General features: G+C 40.6%; 1 protein-coding gene across 3 annotated transcripts in view; it reads right to left on the bottom strand.

Moving 5' to 3' along the window:
- Positions 1–14976, bottom strand: part of Prpf6 (pre-mRNA processing factor 6) — an 88836-nt gene that overhangs the window by 53966 nt on the left and 19894 nt on the right. For 2 of the 3 annotated variants that reach the window (XR_006071765.2, XM_006994585.4), the window contains exons 3-6: positions 13165–13283; positions 5835–5913; positions 5310–5486; positions 4946–5101 (exon numbers count right to left, since the gene is read on the bottom strand). Coding sequence is in view for 2 of the 3 variants with exons in the window: in XM_006994585.4 (XP_006994647.1) it covers positions 4946–5101; positions 5310–5486; positions 5835–5913; positions 13165–13283 (531 nt within the window). In the remaining variant the exon portion in view is untranslated. The remainder of the gene's footprint in view (positions 1–4945; positions 5102–5309; positions 5487–5834; positions 5914–13164; positions 13284–14976) is intronic. The other variant, XM_076571425.1, reaches the window with a different exon arrangement.

The raw sequence follows: 14976 nt of genomic DNA, 5'->3' as shown, positions 1-14976 counted from the left end.
CCAGCATTCAGGAGGCAGAGCCAAGCAGATCTTTGTGAGTTCGAGGCCAGCCTGGTCTACAGAGTGAGATCCAGGACAGGCACCAAAACTACACAGAGGAACTTGTGTTTCTTTTTTCTAGTAACTGGGCATGGTGCTACATGCCTATAATCCCAGCACTTCAAAGATAGTGGTAGAAAGGATCAGAAATTGAAGGTCATCCTTGGCTACATAGCAAGTATGAAGTCAGCTAGGTCATTGAGACTGTCTTCCTCTCCTCCAAAACCCCAGGCATGATAGCTTATATCTGTAATTCCAGCAAATGGGAGGCAAAGGCAAGGAAATACTACAAGTTCAAGGCTAGCCTGGTCTACATAGTTTCAGGCCAGCCAATTACATGTCAGATCCTATCTCAAAAGAAAACAACAATAATACCCTGAAGAATATATGCAGGACCATTCTATTTTGTATAGTCCTAGCTTCTGCATTACTTGCCAATTAGAAATATTAAATCCTACCTTTAAAAAAAAAAAAAGAACAAATAAAGTAAGAGACTAGAGGAAGTCACCCAGTGCTGACCTCTGGCCTCCATACATGAGTACATTAACATATGCACTATGCACAAACCCACATAAACATGTATATACATCACACACATTCATGTACACACACATTCACACGCACACACACAAAGAGAATGGCTATTTTCAAAGAAAAACAAAATAAATGTTGAAATGGAAGAAATAGCTCAACAGTTAAAAGTACTTTCTTCTCTTCCAGAAGGTCTGAGTTCAGTCCTCAGAACTGGATGGTAGTGATGGTTGCATAATATCAGGAAAGAACTTAAACTGATAAACATGCACATAAAAATGGTTAAAATATCCAGGATGATAATATTCTATCTGTAGTACTAACAGGCAGGAGGATCACTTAAGGCAGAAGTATGAGGCCAGCCTGGGCAATGTAGTCATAGTAAGACCTTGTCTCAGATATAAATACACACAAAAAGTTTAAAATGGTAAATTCTGGTGTGGGGGTATAGCTCAATAGTATACTACCTATCTAGAATGCTTGACACTCTGGGTTCTACCCCTAACAATTATTTTTTAAAAAGATAGGGAGATAAATAAAAAAGATAAAGCCCACATAGAGGCATGTGCCTTTAATCTCAGTACTCCTGAGGCAGAAACTGAATTAGAAGCCAGCCTGGTCTACATAGTGAGACCCTGTCACAGAAAATAAATAAAATAAAAATTAAAAAGAGAAAGAAGAAAATGTAAAGCTTATCACACTCACACACACACACACACACACACACACACTTTAACATTAAATATTACCATGGTACATGTTTTTCTTTTGTTTTTTGTTTTTTTTTTTTTAACTCTTAGCTGGGGTTATAGCTAAGTAGAACACCTGCCTAATACAATGAAGGCCCTGGGTTCTATCCTAGTACCACAAAAAAGGAAAATAGGAAAAGAAATAGAGAAACATTAATTGCTTCTCATGATCCTCCTGCCTCCGCCTCCTTCAGCAAATCCTACCGGCGTGTGCCACCACAACCGGCATTAATTGCTTTTCAATGCTCTTACAAGAAAATATTAATTCTACAACAGCTAAGAGAAAAAAGAACAAACCAAAGGCAACAAAGTGACACTGATATTAAATACAAAACAGGGAAGTAAACTGCCACAATAAGGTGTTTCTCAGACCCTGAGAGATTCATGGTATTTAACTGCACCACAACTAAATCATTAACTGGGAGCTAAAGAGATGACTCAGCAGTTAAAGAACACTGGCTGCTGCTGTGGGATGTCTTTCTGTACACTGTGAATATGTGTTGCTACCATTAATTAATAAATAAAGCTGCTTTGGCTTATGGCAAGGTAGGATAAGAGCCAGACGGGAAATCTAAGCAGAGATACAGGTAGAAGAAGTCAGATCAGACACCATCCAGTTGCCAGGGTAGCAAAATGTAATAGAACATAGGTAAAGACACGAGACACATGGCAATACATAGATTAATAGAAATGGGTTAATTTAAGATGTAATAGCAATAAGCCTGAGCCATAGACCAAACAGTTTGCAATTAATATTAAGCCTCTGAGGATTATTTTATAAGCGGCTGCAGGATTGCAGGATTGCGGGACTGAGTGGGACAGAGAAAAGGCTCTGACTATAGGCTGCTCTTCCAGAGGACCCAGATTTTTTTTTTTAAAAGATTTATTTTATTATGTATACAGCATATATGACTGCAGACCAGAAGAGGGCACCAGATCTCATTACAGATGGTTGTGAGCCACCATGTGGTTGCTGGGAATTGAACTCAAGACCTCTGGAAGAAGAGTCAGTGCTCTTAACCTCTGAGCCATCTCTCCAGCCCCCAGGACCCAGATTTTTGACTCGCAGAATAGACATGATGGCTCATCTGTAACTCTGGTTCCAGGGAATCCAATGCGCTCTTCTGGCTTCTATAGACACTGCACATACATAGTATATAAGACATACAATGCAGGCAAAACACTCATACATTTAAAGTAAAAATAAACAAATCTTTAGAAAAAAAAACTGACCAACTGGAAGCCCACTGGGTTCAGAGATGGACAGTATGCTTTAGACAGACAGAGTGACGAAGGGGATCCAGCAGTGCTAGGTGCCAGAGATGTCATGTCATCCAGTAGGTCCAGGATAGGAGTGTAAAATGAGGAAGGTAATATGATATGCAGCAAAAAAATTCCACTTCAAAGACTTTACAGAAATACTGACTTAAATGTGCCACACAGAAGCCTATGAATTCAAAACATAGAGTTAAAAAGAGAGAGAGAGAGAAAGAAAAGAGAAAGAAAGTAAAAACAACTCAGAAGTTCTCCAAAGATCAACTACTGAGACCAGGCATGGTATCATTCAACTGTGATCCCAGCATACAAGAGGCTGAACCAGGAGGATAGTAAGTTTGAGAACAAACTTGGGAAGAAGAGACAGGATCACTGTGAGTTCAACACCAGCCTAGTTACATAGAAAGTTCCAGACCAGCCTAAGCTACACAACAAAATACTGCCTCAAAAAAAAAAAAAAAAAAAAAAAAGAAAGAAAGAAAGAAAAGAAAAAAAAAGAAAGAAAGAAAAAGAGAAAATGACAAGGAAATAAAGGGTGGGGAAACAGGACATGCAGCCCAGTCATACAATGTTTACCTAGCATATAATAAGTCTCATCTCCAATACCACACACAAAAGAAGATTAAATCATGCTGCATATAAACTACTCTCCATTTTACAAGGTAAAGGAGACATACACGTGTTAGTGAAAAAAGTGAAAATTTTTAAAAAATCAATAAGCTACTGGGATTTTTGGGGTTTTTTTGTTGTTGTTGTTTTGTTTTGTTTTGTTTTGTTTTGTTTTGAGACAGAGTTTCTCTGTGTAACAGCCCTGGCTATCCTAGAACTTGCTTTGTAGACCAGGCTGGTACCAAACTCACAGAGGTTCACCTGTGTCTGCCTCCCAAGTGCTGAGATTAAAGGTGTACATCACCATGCCCTGTGGTGATATATTGTATAATCTAATAAACCTGCCTGAGGATCAGAGGACAAAGCCAGCCATTAGATTAGACATAGAGGTCAGGTAGTGGTGGCACACAGACCTTTAATCCCAGCACTTGAGATCTCATGCCTTTGCTTGGGAAGCACACATGCTTTTAATCCCAGGAAGTAATATGACAGGGCAGAGAAAGGTATATAAGGCATGAGGAAATAGGAACTCACTTTCTTTAGGCTTAAGATTTCATAGAGGTAAGAACTAGTGGCTGGCTGCTCTGTTTCTCTGATCTTTCAGCTTTCACCCTGATATCTGGCTGTGGTGGTATTGTGTTCCCTAAAATATTGTGCACCCTAAATAAACTTATCTGGGGTCAGAGAAGAGAGCAGCCACAATATTAAACATAGAGATAGGCAGTGGTAGCACACGCCTTTAATCCTAGCATTCCATTCCAGAGGCAGAAATCCCTCTGGATCTCTGTGAGTTCAAGGCCACATTGGAAACAGCCAGGCATGGTGACTCACACCTTTAATCCCAAAAAGTGAGCCTTTAATCCCAGGGAGTGATGGCAGAAAACAAAGATATATAAGGTGTGAGGACCAGAAATTAGAAGCTTTTGGCTGGTTAAGCTTTCAGGCTTCTAGCAGCAGTTCAGCTGAGACCCATTCGGATGAGGACTCAGAAGCTTCCAGTATGAGGAAACTGGATCAGGTGAGGAACTGGCGAGGTGAGGTAGCTGTGGCTTGTTCTGCTTCTCTGATCTTCCAGCATTCACCCCAATACCTGGCTCTGGATTTGTTTTTATTAATAAGAACTTTTTAAGATTCCTGCTACATCTGCCTCTGGGTTTTTTATTAAAAGATCATCTAAGATTTGAACAACAATGCCCAGCTGCTATTAGTTTTTTATTGTAAAATATTTGCTATTATAAATTTTAAAAATGTAGTAACAAAGGGTTAGGAAATTTAGCTCAGTGGTAGAGCACTTGCCTAGCAAGTGTAGGAGCCTGAATTCATTCCCAGTGCTTAAAAAAGGGACATTAACAATAGAGCATATGAAATTTGTTGGGAGTGCACTCATCCCCTATGATGGCCTCATACCTCAAAGGGACAAACTAGCATGTCACACAGGGCTGGCCCTTTATTTGTTGTGCTGAGTGTGCATGCCCTGTAGAGAGACACAAATACTCACCTGCAGATAGAATCTTACCCACTTTATGACAAGGGCAGAGTATCATTTTATGACAAACATAAAAAAGAAACTTTACACATTTCCGTTTTTAATTTGTTGAGTGTTTTGTTTATGCTGGGGATCAAACTAAGGGCCTTGCATATGCTAGGCAAGTGATCCACCAACTGAGTTACATTCCCCAAATTTGTTGCTTTCTCCCCCTTTCAGTATCATCTATAAGAAAATACACATGACAAATTCTCACCTGGCTAAGCCTCATGTCCATCAGGGTATTTCTTGCTTGACCAATCTTCCTCATGTCCAGCTCCCCTGTACCAGGTGTCATCAGCCCCGGTGTCATTCCACCAGGGTATGGAGTGTTCAAGCCACCTGGATAGGGTGTGTTCAGACCTCCAAATTGCTAGGAGGAGGATAAAACACTGGTTTGCACGGTCATGCTAAAGATCCCCACCTCCTCTAAACACCAACCCCTAGTCCCCATGCCCTAATAGGTACAGCTATTCAGACTCTTGCCATAGCACAGCTACAGAAAAACTCAACATTCACCCTTCTCACCAAAACCTTATCCAGACTAAAGAAGCCTCATTTGCTTCTGTTCAGATACTCACAGTTTGTCGAGGATCCACAGAAGTGTGGTTCTCTCCAGTCTGTAAATGTTTGGCAAAGAAACTGTCAGGAACAGGGGTCAGCTTCTCATAGCGTGGATTCCGTTGACGTTTGTTTCTGGCATCGCCAACCTCTGGGATGCTCAGCCACTCTTCTTCTGTGACCTCTGCCAACTTCCTCTGGAAATATGCAGATCCCAAATGTTAGTCATCTACATGACTTCGTATTTGCCCTATTCAAGCCTCTGGCCTACTGTGCCTTAGAAAGGATTGATGCAGAAATGGTTTTCCATTTAAAAAATAAATAAATAAATCTTTTTTTTTTTTAAAAAAAGGAAGAAATATTTTTTCCTTTGTTTTTTTAGAACATAGGACAGAAGATCAAATATACTGAAGCACAAATCTCCCCTAAGCAATTAATCTTCTAAACTAAGTAAACAACAGTTAGTAAAGGTTCAAGTACTATAGTAGAGTAGTCTACTGCTTAGATGAGGGCCTGAGAACCAGTATGCCAACCCATCTGCTCACCTTGAGATCTGAAAATTGCTGCTGGATTTTGGGACGCTCCATTCGGTATTTCTCAATCTCTTCTTTCTCCCTTTGCTCTCTAGGAAATAAAATATGTGCCTGCATTACAAGTATTAGATGTGGGGCTGGAGAGATGGCTTAGCAGTTAAGAGCACTGACTGTTCTTCCAGAGGACCCTGGTTCAATTTCCAGCACCCACATAGCAGCTCACAACTGTCTGTAACTCCAGTTCCAGGGGTCCTGACACCCTCACACAGACATACATGCAGGCAAAAAACCAATGCACATTAAATAAATAGAAATTTTAAAAAAGAGATATTAGATGTAGGGTTTGGAGAAATAGTAGATATAAGCTTATAGCACTTCTTCTTAAAGAGAAGGCAGGTTTATTTCCCAGGCCCCACATGGTGGCTCACAGCTATCCACAACTCCAGTTCTAAGGGATCCAATGCCCTTTTCCGGCATCCATGGGCACCAGGCATGCACTTAGTATACATACAGACATGCAGGCAAAACAGTCATATATACAAAATGAATAAGTTCTAAAAAATAAAAATAAAATTCATTAAAAAAAAGAAAATTGGATGTCCATTGCAAAATGAAGTTGGTTTGTTGTCTATCTTAATTAAACAATCAAAAACAATTCCACACATTTAACAGTTAACTAGAATATATTTTAGGCAACTGTAGATATAATCACAAATCTAATCATTCAATTATTTATCAAATGAAAACAGTAAATCAGATATCTTACTTTCATAGATGTTCCTTAACATCAAAATAAATCCATTATAGTCAGGTATGAAGTCACACACCTTTAATCTCAACACTGGGAGGCAGAGATAGGCAAAGCTCTGTGAGTTCAAGGCCAGCCTGGTCTATGTATCTATGTGGCAGGTGAGTTCCAGGACAGCCAGGGCTATGTAGAGACCCTGTCTCCCCACTCCCACCCCACCCCACCCCCACTCCCGCACTCCCCTTCGAAAAAGAAGAAAAGGAAGAAAACCCATTATAAGGAAAAACATATTTTACTCCCCTAACTGCACATCTATCAACACTTCAACACTGCACCCTGTAGTGTCAGTTGTGATGGTCCAGCCTAACTCTACCTTAAGGATTGAAGCCATTTTGCTATAAGATCACAAGTTCATTTGTTTGCTGCAAAATTCAAACTGACCATGTTTCAACCTGTTTCTGGAATTTGACATGCTGTGGAGTTTGACTCACACCTTGAATATACCCTGATAAGATAAGATGTTCTGCCAAGTAAGTATAAAATGTTCAGCCAAGTTCCTATGTAACAAAAATTCCTCTGGAAATTCCCCAACCCGTGAAAACCACTTACTCTTGCAGTTTTTGGACTATAGAAACACTATCCTTTCCTTTGTTCTATGCTGTACTTTCAAACCCTACTTTAGGAAGATAGGCTTGTCTGACAGAAAATAAAGCTTCCCTTTTAATTTGACCAAAAAATAGGGATAATTGGTCTTTACTCTCATGTTGTGGGATTAACAGTTGTTTCCTTCCATTGATTACAAGGCTGACAAGAAGCTATAGCAACACTATCATTATCCAACAACTCAAGAGAACCTCCAGCTCACTCTTGCTTGATCTGGAAAGTCTCATTCCTGTCTCTCTCCCTCTCCAGACCACACCCTCTCAGCAAATCTCTGAACAAAGGGAAGGCATCAAAAAGCCCAGTTCTGAATTCTTGGAGGCTACGATACCTCCTCCCCTGAAGTTGCCAGCAGCCCAAGTTCCCACCTAAGCATTCCAGCTTTTGACCATACGTAGACACAAACCCAGCTTGTGGCGTCACCCCTCACCTACAGGATATATAAGCTCCCTGCTTTATTTCAGGCATGTGACTCTCCGGCCCTATCTCTGGGGCTGGAGGACTCACCCGGGAGTTGCTTTGCTCAGATAAACCTGTTCCTTTTCTTTTTCAATTCAGCTTGATCTGGCTTACTGTGTCAGCAGAGAAACCTATTATCAGGTACAGAAATTAACTATTTTATCAGTATCACTAAGCTCTGGAAAAAGTCAAAATCCAAAGTACGTTTTTTTCCCCCTTTTTGTTGTTGTTGTTTTTGTTTTTCAAGACATGATTTCTCTGTGTAGTCAGCTCTGGCTGTCCTAGAACTCCCTCTGTGGACAAAGTTGGCCAAGAGTCTACCTGCCTCTGCCTCCCATGCACTGGGATTAAAAATGTGTACCACTATGCTGGGCTCAACATATGGTTTCTACTAGGTACATGGTACATGTTTTTAATCCCAGCACATGGGATGCAGAAGCAGGAAAATCTCTGAGTTCAAGGCCAGCCTGGGCTACACAGCAAGTTTCAGGAAGCTTGCACTAGAGTGAGACCATGTCTTAAAAATAAAACCAAACAAACAAAACCTACAAAGCAACATAAGTATGCTTTGCAGTATCTGTGTTCACTTCCCATAAACTTTCCCAAAATAGAATACAGAATTCAGAAAGTTGGCATATTAAAGTGATATACTAAGAGAACATAAACACAAGATTTGCCACATTAGAGTTCAAAGCAAGATGTCACCTTACAAAACAAATACAAGAGCCTTGCATCTCAAATAGGGACACCCAAGTTCCAAGCTCGACCAACATGGCACCAAGTGCCCACCACAGTAGCCAACTCAACTTGTTCCCTACAGGCCCCTTATAGTTTTCTTCACCCACCAGTCTAGTGTGACCTACCCCATTTCACAATAGAGACATGTGGCATGGACTTCCAAACCACTATCTCTAACCCACAAGATCTAGATTTTTCACTTGCCACCTGACTCTATTTCCAAATTATTTAACAGAGAGAGATAAGAATTACTCTTACTCCCATTTCAAGATTGGATAACCCTAGGGCTAAAGAGATGTCTTATAGGCTAAGTGCACTAGCTGGTCTTGCAAAGGACTTGGGTTCAGTTCCCAGTATCCATATGCCACTCATAACCATTTATAACTCCAGTTTCAGAGGATCCAACATGCTCTTCTGGCCTCTATGGTGCACATATGTTGTGGAATAATCTTTATGTACACCATGAAGATGTGTCACTCTGATTGGTTTAATAAAAAGCTGAACAGCCAATAGCTAAGCAGGATTTCTGGGCAGGGAGGACACTTGGGAAGAAGGCAGAAATGCCAGGAGATGCAGAGCAAGCATGATGGGCACTACAGAGATGAGGTAATAAAGCCATGAGGCAGAAAGTAAATTAATAGAAATGAGTTATTTAAGTTATAAGAACTAGTTAGAAACACACCTAAGCTATCAGCCCAGCTTTCATAATTAATAATCTACCTTAAAAAAAAAAAGTTGATGGACATCATCAAAGAACCTCCATATGGAGTTTGCTCCCACTGCCCCCGAGACAGGGTTTCTCTGTGTCGTTTTGGTGCCTATCCTGGATCTCGCTCTGTAGACCATTCTGACCTCGAACTCAGAGATCCGCCTGCCTCTGCCTCCCAAGTGCTGGGATTAAAGGCATGCACCGCCACCACCCAGCCACCCAGAGTTTGCTTTCTTTATGGCAAAAGCTAGTCACTGGGCAAAAAAACTGTCCTTGCCTCAATTGCTGATAGTATATTGTCCAAATTGGACAACCAAGACACAAAAGAAAGCATCTGCCAAATTTTGACAAGACAAAATAGGACAGTCCTTCAAAATTCCTGCTCCACAGGAAAATCTATCAGATATTCTGGGCCTGTAGCCTGAAGACAGATGCCCCAATGTTGCAGAGGAAACTAGGGTGACTGTCCAGGAAGCCAACTGTTTCTATCATTTCTATAGTTTTGGAAGTTGTTTGCTCTGCACTTCCTGTTTACTCAGGTAATATTTTATCCTTTTTGGGTCTCTGATAGAGACTGAAGACTAAATAGTTACAGTTTTACAGTTTTCCTTGTTATCAAATTGAGAAAAAAAACTTAGGTAACAGATGTAAAGTTTATAAAGTTGAGAGACATAAAAGCTTAAATTGTTTATCTAAAAAAATGTTTTGAGGTCTAAAGAAATAGTTTTAATATGGTAATACAAGTTACAATAGAAAATGGTTTAGGTATCAAACTTTAAATTCATCAAGATAAAATAGATAATAGAGTATTTTTTCTGAATATGCCAAATACAAATGGACTGGACATTATGAATGTAACCCTTTCTTGATAATTGTTCTTATTGTGTATAGTTTTACTATGTTAGAGTTAAAACCTTTCATTTTTTTTTAAGATTTATTTGTTTATTATGTATACAGTGTTCTGTTTGTATGTATGTCTGCACACCAGAAGAGGGCACCAGATCTCATTATAGATGGTTGTGAGCCACACCATGTGGTTGCTGGGAATTGAACTCGGGACCTCTGGAAGAGCAGTCAGTCCTCTTAACCTCTGAGCCATCTCTCCAGCCCAAACCTTTCCTTTTTATTTAGACAAAAAAGGGGGAAATGTTGTGGAATAATCTTTTTGTACACTGTGAAGACATGTCACTGATTGGTTTAATAAAAAGCTGAACAGCCAATAGCTAGGTAGGATTTCTGGGCAGGGAGGATGCTGGGAAGCAGGCAGAGAAGCCAGGAGATATACAGAGCATGCAGAAAGAAGATGAGGTAATAAAGCCACAAGGCAGAATGAAAATTAATAGAAATGAGTTAAGTTATAAGAGCTAGTTACAAACAAGCCTAAACAAGCAGAGGTGGCGCATGCCTTTAATCCCAGCACTCGGGAGGCAGAGCCTGGCGGATCTCTGTGAGTTTGAGGCCAGCCTGGCCTACAGAGTGAGATCCAGGACAGGCACCAAAGCAACAGAGAGAAACCCTGTCCCCCACCCCCACCCCCCAAAAAAACTAAAAAAAGAACTGAAACAAGCCTAATCTATCTGCCTAGCTTTCGTAACTAATAATAAGTCTCTGTGTCAGCTACTAGAGAGCCGACAGTTGTAGGCAGAGTTTTCTTGTCACACAGCCGCTCTCAAACACACTGAGGCTTATATTAATTATAAATGCTTGGCCAACAGCTCAGGCTTATTGCTAACTAGCTCTTACATTTTAAGTTAACCCATATTCCTTATTTACACTCTGCCACATGGCCGTACCTTTATTAACATGGTATGTTCATTTCCTGCTCCCTCTGGCTAGCAACTCTTCTGACTCTACCCTTCTTCATCCCAGCATCCTTAGTTTGGTCACCCCACCTATACTTCCTGCCTGGCTATCAGCCAATCTGATTTTTATTAAACCAATCTGAGTGACAAATCTTCACAATATACAAAAGGATTATTCCACAGCAGACGGTCCCTACAAAAAAATCCAACTACATGCATACATCCATGCAGGTGAAACATTCATATAAATAAAAATATATAAATATATAAATATTGAAGATGGCAACCCTAAGATGAGCAGTACAGGCCTACAAATCTGATAATGCAAAAAGTTAAGGAAAGAGATTTCCATATATTCAAGGGCAACCTGAACTACATAATGAAACATCACTTCAAAAACCAAAAAGGAAAAGGAGAGGACTGAGAAATTAATCGGTGGTTAAGAGGTCATACTGCTCTGAAGAGGACCTGAGTTCAGTTCCCAACACCCATATTGAATAGCTCACAACTTCCTGTAACTTGTGTCTCTGGCCTCCAAGGGTGTACACGTACACACACGTACACACACACACACACACACACACACACACACACACACAATTTAAAATCTCAGGACGAAGAGGTAAGAAGATATCTGTGGTCTGAAGGCAGAGTCTGGTCTACATACTAAGTTCCAAGACAGTGATGGCTATGACAGAATCAGTCTCAAAAAAACAAAATAACAGCTGGAGAGATGGCTCAGTGGTTAAGAGTATTAGCTGCTCTTCCAGAGGTTCTGAGTTCAATTCCCAGCAACCATATGTGGTTCACAACCACCTGTAATGAGATCTGGTGCCCTCTTCTGGCCTGCAAGGACACATGCAGGCAGAACACTGTACATATAATAAGTAAATAAATATGATTGATAGATAGATAGACAGACAGACAGATAGATAAAAAATAAGAGATGGCTAGAGAAATGGCTCAGTGTTTAAGAGCACTGGATGCTCATCAACAGATTCCATTCCCAGCACCCACATGGCAATTCACAACCATCTGCAACTCAAATTCCAGGGGGATCTAATGTCTTCTTTGGCCTTCAAGGGTACCACCCACACATATGTTGCATAGATATACATGTAGGCAAAACACTCATATAGGTAAAAATAATGCAAGTGCCAAAAAAGAAAAAAGAGCTGGGGGGTGATGGCCCACACCTTTAATCCCAGCACTTGGGAGGCAGAGCAGGTGGATCTCTGTGAGTTGAGGCCAGCCTGGTCTACAGAGTGAGTTCCAGGACAGGCTCCAAGGCTACACAGAGAAGCTCTGTCTCGGGGGGAAAAAATGCAAGCTTTAGAAAGATTTTCAAAAGTTTAATTTAATAATAATTAAAAAAAAAAAAAAGAGTTGGGCAATGATGGCATATACCCTTAATCCCAGCACTTAGGAGGCAGAAGCAGGCAGATCTGTGTTCTACACAGAGAAACCTTATCTAGAAAAATTAAAAAAGAGAGAGAGAGAGAGGGAGGGAGGGAGAGAAGGAAAGAACAAAGGAAGGAACAAAGGAAGGAAGGAAAAGGAAAAAAGGCTTAGGCCGGGTGGTGGCGGCGGCAGCAGTGCACGCCTTTATTCCCAGCACTCAGGAGGCGGATCTCTGTGTTTCACAGAGAAACCCTGTCTTGGAGAAAAGAAAAAAAAAAAGATTCTAGGTTTCCAAAAAACAAAATAAAACAAAACAAAAAACCTGTATCTTTAGTACCAGCATTTGGGAGACGAAGGCAGGTGGATCTCTATGAGTTCAAGATCAGCCTGATCTACATAGAGTTCCAGTACATCCAGAGCTAAATAGCAAGACCTTGTCCCAGAAAAAAACAAAACAAAAAAAACCTCAGGTTTAATCCTTTGCATCCTCCCCCAAAAAGGCAACCCTACTGGACATGGTGGTACAATTCTAAGGAGGTAGAAGCAGACAGATCTCTGTCAGTTCTAGGCCAGCCAAGCTTAAGCAACCATGATCATAGTCAAAGTATTACCCCAAATTCTGCTGCTTTTGTGGCAGCTTCTAAGCCTTAAGGCTATTCTGCAAATACCCAGCCTTTATGCAGGTACAGCTGTTACAAACCAAGGTCCAAGTAGCCTCTGAAGTCAAGTAGACATACAGACTATTTTTGCAACTTTCCTCCTAGCCCAAAATAAAACACAACAAAAAGAAATTTATTTTGTCTGAAAGCACAGTATGAAACATACCTTCTTTCTTTTCTTCTTTCATCCATCCTTTTATCCAGAGCTGCATAAATAGCATCTGCTTCCTCATCATCTTTCTCATAGGGCCCACTCGAGAAGAGGCTCCCTGCATAGCCATTAAACTAAGAACCAAACAATACATATAAAGAATCAGCTTTCCCACCAAAACAGAAAGCAGAACACTCATACACATAAAATAAAAATTACTAAATCTTTAAAAAAAAAAAAAAAAAGGACAGAGGAGCTATTCCAGTTGGAAGAAACTAAGCATACTTTCCTGTTGCTGTGACAAAATACCCTGACTAAAAAACAATTTAGGAGCTGGGTGGTGGAGGCACATGCCTTCAATCCCAGTACTCGGGAGGCAGAGGCAGGCAGATCTTCAGTTCAGCGCCAGCATGTTCTATGGAGTGAGTTCCAGAACAGTTAAGGCTACCCAATGCTGTGGTGAAAACCAAAACAACAACAAAAAAGTAAATTTAGGGAAGAAAGGGTTTATTTGACAGACAATTCCAGGTTACAGACCATCACTGCAGGAAAATCATGGAGGGAGAGGCTTCGAGGGAGTTGACCACACACATCCAGTCAAGGGCAGAAAATAAACCCACCCTCACTTGCTTCTACTCAGCTAGTTTTCTTCACCCTTACACAATTCAGGGCTCAGCCCATGGAATGGTACCACCTACATTCAGGGTGTGTTTTCCACCGTGATCAATAATCAAGACAAACCCCAACAGACATGCCCACAGGTCAGCCTGATTCTGATAATTTCTTTATTGAGACTCTCTTCCCAGGTAATTCTGGATTATGTCAACTGACAGTTAAAATTAACCAGCACACTAAGAAGACAAAATACATCGGGAAATCCTGGACCAGGTTCATGACAGAGACATTTATAGAAACACTGTAAAATTGAAATAAAATCTGTAGCTTAGTTAATAATATAGTGTCAATAGATTAAAAGGTTTCTATAATTTACTAAAATTGTATAAGATGAGACAAAATGGAGATAGTATGTAAGAACTTTTTTTTTCCTGAGACAGGGTCTCACTATGTAGCTCTGGCTGGCCTGGATGGAACTTGCTATGCAGAACAGGCTAGTCTTGAATCCACATAGGTCCACCTGCCTCTACCTCCCAAGTGCTGGAATTAAAGGCACGGGCCACTATGCCTAGTAATTCCTTTCATTTATTCTAAATATTTTATTTATTTTAAGACAGGCTCTCACTATTCATCCCTGACTGGCCTGAAATACTTTAGGTAGACCAAGCTAGCCTCGAACTCAGAGATCCACCTACCCTTGCTGCTAAGTACTGGGATTAAGGGCATGCATCACCACAACTGCTTTATTTTATTTTTATCTACATGTGCGCGCACGCATGTGTGTATGTGTGTGCTCAAGCACTTTTGTGTATGTGTGCACACTCGTACACTCACGTATTTGTAGGCCTACGTATTCAGACAACCACAGAGGTCAGAAGAAGACATTGGATTCCCTGGAAATGGAGTTACAAATAGTGTGAATAGCCTGATGTTGGTGCTGGGAACTGAACTAAAGTCCTTCAGAAGAGCAGCAACTACTCTTAACCACCAAACCATTTCTCCGGCCCCTTTTCAAATATTTTAGGGATACTATTTTTCCAAGTTTCTCCAAGTTTAAAATTATTTCAAAATTAACATTATACAAAACGTTTTTTTCTCAAAGGAAAGATGTTCCTTAGACATGCTTTAAAAACTCTTGAAAGGGGCTGGAGAGATGGCTCAGTGGTTAAGAGCACTGGCTGTTCTTCCAGAGGTCCTGAGTTCAATTCCCAG

Source organism: Peromyscus maniculatus, chromosome 4, assembly GCF_049852395.1.
Source record: "Peromyscus maniculatus bairdii isolate BWxNUB_F1_BW_parent chromosome 4, HU_Pman_BW_mat_3.1, whole genome shotgun sequence".
NCBI classification, from domain to species: Eukaryota; Metazoa; Chordata; class Mammalia; order Rodentia; family Cricetidae; genus Peromyscus; species Peromyscus maniculatus.
This window is presented reverse-complemented; position numbering and strand designations above follow the sequence as displayed.